The 7,424-nt window shown below is 41.9% G+C and overlaps 1 protein-coding gene across 1 annotated transcript; it reads left to right on the plus strand.

Moving 5' to 3' along the window:
• Nucleotides 1–2,969: 2,969 nt before the first annotated feature.
• On the plus strand, nt 2,970–4,295 carry LOC113285629 (phosducin-like protein 3; the record flags this gene model as incomplete). The annotated part of the gene is made up of 4 exons (XM_026534437.1): nt 2,970–3,199; nt 3,307–3,450; nt 3,613–3,818; nt 4,135–4,295. Coding segments are annotated over 4 exons (741 nt in total), but the record flags the coding sequence as incomplete, so codon positions are not given.
• Between the last annotated feature and the right edge of the window lie 3,129 nt (nt 4,296–7,424).

Consider the following 7,424-nt stretch of genomic DNA (forward strand, 5'->3'; position numbering starts at 1 on the left):
ATTACTGTAGGTGGGTGTAAAGGTAATTTGGCTCTTAATAGGTTAAGAAATTTATATGGATTTATGTGTGAATATGACTACCAAATTGTTGAGTTTCAGTATGCAAATTTGATACATGTGATATGATTGATAAGAAATTAAAAACATTGCAAAAGCAAGTTTGCGTATGTTTGTAAGTGTGCATGGGGAGGGAGGGTTAGAGGTAGAAACATTGGGTAATTCAGTTCCTTCACCATCTTAGGGGTACATGATATTGAGAGAAAATACCTTCCAAGTCGGCATTGCCTTCATTACAATACTATGCCGATTGCGAATATGTAAATGCGAAAATCAAACACCGGAAAATCATTTCTACACTTATTCATTTAAAGATTGACTTAGGATTTAATTTAGGATTTAATTTGGAGATTTTTTATAGATGAAAGTTTGATTACAAAATGTTGCAATTAGTAGCCATTACAATCAATTTAAACACCTTCTTATATCATATTAATCTTCCAAAATCCTTGTTTTTATTTCCTTTGATCTCTATATTCTATAACCAACACTAAAAGTTAAAATTAAAATCAAAACATATTGTTTGGAGGTATCCCAAAAATTAATTAGATAAGGGGTACTTCAATTACTTCATTATGTATTTTTTTTCTTTTTCTTTTTGAGCATCTCCAATTTGTAGAGGTATCAATTGTGCCTTCTTGATTAATTCGCAAGGTACTTTTTTTTTTAATTTTGCGAATATATAGACGTCATTCGATTCTAATTTGTAGCAGAATCTTATTTTTGAGTTTTCTGAGTTAAATTTTATATACAAAAAAAGGGATAATTTACATTATCTCCCGTACAAAAATTAAATTAGCAAAAGCTTTTTTCCTTAACTGTTCCTTCCAGATCCTAGTCAGTCGAGTCACCATTTATACACACATGGAAAAAACAAATACGGGTCACAATTTTTACCTAAAATACCCTCCTACAGAAAATGGATATAAACTGTTCATGTCTACCCTATTTTCAATTGCTTCAAAATAAAACCAAAATCCTCTTCAAACTTGTATTAAATTCAAATCCCCCAACACAATCATGCTCCCCGGTTCATATTAATTACCTTACTCTTTCACATACACTATTAATTTGAATAGAAATTTAGGGAACCCTAGAATTTGGGTTTTTTTCCCGATTGGATTTGAAACAGTAAGATTGGATTTTATTTTTTTCTTTTCAATTTGATTTCATCGTCTTCATATATTCATCACATAAAATCAACTACAGTCTCACGTTCCTTATTTGTATAGAGTTTTTCTTTCCTCTGTTAACATTGAGTTTTTTGGGTAAAGGGTTATGCTAATTGGGGTTAGAACTAACAGAAGGTTATTGTAATTGGAGATTAAATGAGGAGAATCTTCAAAACCAAACATGGTAATGGGCTGTAATTTTGCTTTTGGATTCGGTAATTTCGAAGTGAATATGAAACTGCGAGTTTTCAAAGCGGCGGTAATCGGATCGGGTGTTTCTTCGTTTGGCTCTAATGAACCGGAGAAGGTGAGGATATTTTGGGTGGTTGACTATTTTTTTTCTTTTCTGCCACCTGTATAAAGCAGGTGACTCAGCTAACTGGTTATGGATGAAATATGTAACGAAATGAGGTTTTGCTAATTTAATCTTTGTAGGGGAGGTAATGCAAATTAGAAATCTTGCCAGGTGAGGTAATGCAAATTACTCAAAAAAAAAAATTGGATCAGGATTTGCCAGAGACAGATTTTGGTTGATTAGGTTTAAGACAAACCTCAAATTTCTGTACATTTGGAAATTTGACAGGGTTAATTCGATATCTTAATTATATCTTGGGTTTGTGAAAAATGATGTATCTAACTGCTTTTATCTGTTAATCTTCTTTTGGTAGCCGCATAATATCATGATTCTACAATCTTATGCTGTTAGTTGTTTTGATCAACAAAAATGCAGCTGGTCCAGCTATGTCCACAAACTGATTTGTTTCACTTGTTCACCACCCAATTACGAAACCTTGCAATATCTAGCGTGGTATATGTGTTTCTTGTACTAATTGTTTTGGGAACTGGCACTAGTAGGATTATCAAGCAGCTTGCTTGGTCACTTGCTGTTGCTCGGAGCTTCCTCGTTTTAGCTTCTCGCAAGCACTACAGTGAAATCAAACCATTGTAAGTTTATACAACTAAAAATCATAAGTAATTGATATTTTTAGGGTACAACTTACGGGCAAGATGGTTTAATTTCACTTCATAATCAATTTAGCGGGGAAAAGATCATTAATTTGTCGAATTCTAATCAAAATTGTTAGAATACCGGCATCCAACTCAAAACCAATTGACAATGAGTGGAGAGGCCCAAAGGATTATAAACCGCAGGATCTTAGAAACCCAGACAATGTGGGACTAATAATCTCAACACGCTCCCTCACGTGTAGCCTCGTTGGGTCTAACACGTGGAACAATAAATCGGGTAACGCGGAGTAAAGGTGCGGTCATTTGACTCCACACAAATAGTCTGCTCTGATACCATGTTAGAATACGGGCATCCAACTCAAAACCAATTGGCAATGAGTGGAGAGGCCCAAAGAATTATAAACCGCAGGATCTTAGAAACCCAGACATGTGGGACTAATAATCTCAACAGAATTATTGAAATAAGAGGTAAATTCTAGTAGATAACTTCGGTTAGGAGAGGGATATTATATATAAATGGAAACACTTCATGGATATGTCTCTTAATTGTAAGACCCATCGGCACAAAGGCGCATCTAGGATCTCCATCTTGTGTTCTCGGTTCGTGTAGATTAAATATTGGGAGTGACTTTATGAATTGAGTGATTATAAGTATTTTTTTCTCCAACCACATAGGAAGAGAGATTTGAGTGAAGCTGGAAAAGTATATACTCCCTCCGTTTTAATATAATAGGCAGATTTGTGTAGTATATCAATAGGTGATTATACTTTATATACAAGGATGTTGAAGGAAGGATGACACAGTGGGACGATATACAAGCAAAGTTAGGGAATTTACCTCCAAAGCCTGCTCCGTTCAAACCCCCTGTTTTCACTCCAGCAGAAGATGAGAGTTCGAAACCAAAGGACAGAGCCTGGATAGATAATAAAACTGAAGAAGACCTTGAGGATCTCGAAGATGATCCTGAACTTGATGATGACTGTTTTCTTGAAGAATACAGGTTGGCATATGTATATGCAAATTTCAGTCACTATTTGATCTTATAGAACAAGTTGTTGTTCTTTTCATACTACTTGCTTTTGACAAATTTACTGTTATGTGTTAAAGAAAACAAAGACTAGCAGAGATGAGAGAAGCTGCAAAGATAGCAAAGTTCGGATCGGTAATGTCGATATCAGGTGCATATTTTGTTCGCGAGGTGTCCCATGCTCCACCAGAAGTTTGGGTTGTAGTGTGTTTGTACAAAGAAGGGTAACATATCATTACGAGTTCCCAGTTTTACATTGTTTCTTTTCCAGCAATTTGGTTCTTATGGTTGGCTAGTTGTTGTCATTTGGTCGTCTGGTATAATTTGTTTTCCTAACATTTTTATGTTGGTCTTTCTGATGCTTAAATGTACTTGGTTACCTGCAGAATTGCGGAGTGCGGGGTATTCTTACGGTGCCGGGACGAATTAGCTACAAGATATCCAGCAACAAAATTCGTCAAAATAATATCTACAGAATGCATTCTGAACTACCCAGATCATAACGTTCCTACTATTTTGGTTTACAATAACAGTGTTGTCAAAGGAACATATATAGGCTCGCATCATTTTGGACGAAGCTGCACTGCTGAAAGTACACTGACTTGTCAAGCATTTCCTACTTGTGTTGTTTACAGTGTTTCTTGATTGTTGTTTTTCCAAGGTCTAGATAAATTATCAAGAAACCGAGTCATGTATTTTGAAATCAAAATGATTTGTGATCCTCCTATATCGTCAGCGGAGTGGATATTTGTATAAATTTTCTTGAAAAACTACGTTTTTGAACAAATTAAATTTCAGACCTAGAGGATCCTTACCCTATCTTTACTATAATGAAAGACACCCCATATCCATATTGTAGAGCTTCGCTACTCTAATTTTCGACGTTTTACTTCGCCATGATATTCCAGATGTTGCTTTAGTGCTCTGCCAATCCGATCCTGTAATTAATGATGGCCAGAGTTCAAGTGAATCATCTAGAGATGTAGTCCTCGATCAAGTCCGAAGAAACTTTATTGAGAAGGTTCTAACAGAGCGTGAAGATGCAGATGACGGCTACAATAGTGATTAGGAAGTGGTAAACTCTTACTCGCCCCGTTTCTAAATAATAGGCTGGTGTTTGAGGGTGAAAATGGTTTCTGGTGATTTTGGTAATTTCGGGTGTGTGGGTGAGAAACAAATATAAACCCTAAACAATGTACTGCAAGTGAGTACTTTAGATTCGAGAGATCAATCTGTACAAACCCGGCCTAAACCAAGAAATGGTCGTTCCAGACTTTCTTCGGTCACAAAGTTAAGGAGAAGGGTTGATTTTGGGGAGGGAAGCGAAGAGAGTGTTGAGACCAGAATAGTTGATTCTGGAAGAGTAGTTGTTTTACGACTTGTATCAGAAAGTGAGAAGCTAACAGATGGGAAGGCTAGAAAATGTTTTTCTGAGTGTTGTATACTCCTGACCAGAACTTGTTATTCGGTGGAAATAAGTAAGACCTATTTATACAAGTCGAAGTGAAACGTACTCTGGTGTTGTAAGAAATGGAAAACAAATGAGTAAATTGGAGGTGGTGGTAACTGGTAACGCCTGGAATTGATGTTCCATAAAAGAAAGCGTTTTACCATTACTCTCTGTATTTACTAACCGCCTCATCCTTATGACACTGTCTTGGAACGGGCGTAGTGAACGTCGTACGCTGTAAACCGCCAAACCAATACCCAATGAGCATCCCCCAGTTTGTGACATGTGTTGATGTCTCGAGTGTTTTCATGGAAAACATGTAGCATGTTGTCGTTGTCTGGAAAGTTGAGCTTGGGAGACTTGCCGGCTCGGTGGTGACCTTCGACGGTCGAGATTTTGCATCTAAGATGGAAGGGTGGGCGTTGATTGTCGCACGCCTTGGTTTTGGAAGCCGTGAAGGGAAGGCCGACATGGCATGGTTAGGCGCGACAAGGTGGATGGCGCGGCATGCCATTGGCACACGTGGCATGGTCGGCATGCCTTGGCATGTTTTAGGCGCGGCCAAACTAGGGTTTTGGCGTTGGGCCAAAGGTTAACATGAGTTGGTTGGTGACCTGGGACGGCTTATATTTGCATCTAAGATGGAAGGGTAGCCGTTGATAATTGCACGCCTTCGTTTTGGCAGCCGTAAAGGGAAGGTCGGCATGGCATGGCTTAGGCGCGGCAAGGTGGCTGGCGCGGCATGCCATTGGCACATGTGGCATGGTCGACATGCCTTGGCATGTTTTAGGCGCGACCAAACTAGGGTTTCGGCGTTGGGCCAAAGGTTACCATGTGTTGGTTGGTGACCTTGGACGACTGATATTTGCATCTAATATGGAAGGGTGGCCGTTAATTGTCGCATGCCTTCGTTTTGGCAGTCGTGAATGGAAGGTCGGCATGGCATTGCTTAGGCGCGGTAAGGTGGCTGGCGCGGCATGCCATTGGCACATGTGGCATGGTCGGCATGCCTTGGCATGTTTTAGGCGCGGCCAAACTAGGGTTTTGGCGTTGGGCCAAAGGTTACCATGCGTCGATTGGTGACCTTGGACGGCTGAGATTTGCATCTAAGATGGAAGGGTGGCCGTTGATTGTCGCACGCCTTCGTTTTGGCAGCCGTGAAGGGAAGGCCAGCATGGCATGGCTTAGGCGCGGCAAGGTGGCTGGCGCGGCATGCCATTGGCACATGTGGCATGGTCGGCATGCCTTGGCATGTTTTAGGCGGGCCAAACTAGGGTTTTGGCGTTGGGCCAAAGGTTACTATGTGTTGGTTGGTGACCTTGGACGGCTGAGATTTGTATCTTATATGGAATTGTCGCACGCCTTCGTTTTGGCAGCCGTAAAGGGAAGGCCGGCATGGCATGGCATGGCTTAGGCGTAGCATTCCATTGGCACATGTGGCATGGTCGGCATGCCTTGGCATGTTTTAGGCGCGACAAAACTAGGGTTTTGGCGTTGGGCCAAAAGTTACCATGCGTCGGTTGGTGACCTTGGACGGCTGAGATTTGCATCTAAGATGGAAGGGTGGTTGTTGATTGTCGCACGCCTTCGTTTTGGCAGCCGTGAAGGGAAGGCCGGCATGGCATGGCTTAGGCGTGGCAAGGTGGCTGGCGCGGCATGCCATTGGCACATGTGGCATGGTCGACATGCCTTGGCATGTTTTAGGCGCGGCCAAACTAGGGTTTTGGCGTTGGGCCAAAGGTTACCATGTGTTGGTTGGTGACCTTGGACTGATAAGATTTACATATAAGATGAAAGGGTGGCCATTGATTGTCGCACGCTTTTATTTTGGCAACCGTGATGGGAAGGCTGGCATGGCATGGCTTAGGCGCGGCATGTCATTGGCACATGTGGTACGGCTGGCATGGTTGGCATGCCTTGGCGCGGAGACGTGGCATGCATGGCTTTCCATTGGCACGGTGATGCGGCTGGCATGGTTGGCATGCCTTGGAGCGGATACGTGGCTGGTAAGGTTTTCCATTGGCACGGTGGTGCGGCTGGCATGGTTGGCATGCCTTGGCGCGGAGACGTGGCATGCATGGTTTTCCATTGGCACGGTGATGCGGCTGGCATGGTTGGCATGCCTTGGCGCGGATACGTGGATGGCAAGGTTTGCCATTGGCACGGTGGTGCGGCTGGAATGGTTGGCATGCCTTGGCGCGGAGACATGGCTGGCAAGGTTTGCCATTGGCACGGTGGTGCGGCTGGCATGCCTTGGCGCGCAGACGTAGCTGGCGTGGTTTGCCATTGGCATGGTAGCATGAGAATTAGGGTTTGGCATAGATGATGTCGGTCAATGTTAAGGTTTCTGTCGTGGAACGTGACACATAAAAAAAAGAAGGTACCCTGCTAATTCTTACGTAGGTATGCTGATTGGTCTAATAAATGCGCTAATGGTCATAGTAACGTCATGTCAGATGTGTTGTTTTACGATTTTAACCCTAAGCTAAAAACCACCATCAATATTAAGTCCCTTGCTTAGCTCGGAACGAGAGCATTGTTGTGAGGTAAGCATAAGATGGTGATAGGCGATGACAAAAATCGAAGCGACAAGTCATGAAAAGATGGTCAAGAAGGCCCGACTAACCTTTTTCGAGAGGTAAGGAGAGTTTGGTGATTCTCGTGTTCGGAGGCCTTGCATAGATTCTACTTGTGGTGTAGACAGTGAGGTGGTGAGATGAGGATCGTCGGCTTAGTTTGGTCATGCGT

Source organism: Papaver somniferum, chromosome 6 (assembly GCF_003573695.1).
Source record: "Papaver somniferum cultivar HN1 chromosome 6, ASM357369v1, whole genome shotgun sequence".
In the NCBI taxonomy this organism is placed as follows: Eukaryota; Viridiplantae; Streptophyta; class Magnoliopsida; order Ranunculales; family Papaveraceae; genus Papaver; species Papaver somniferum.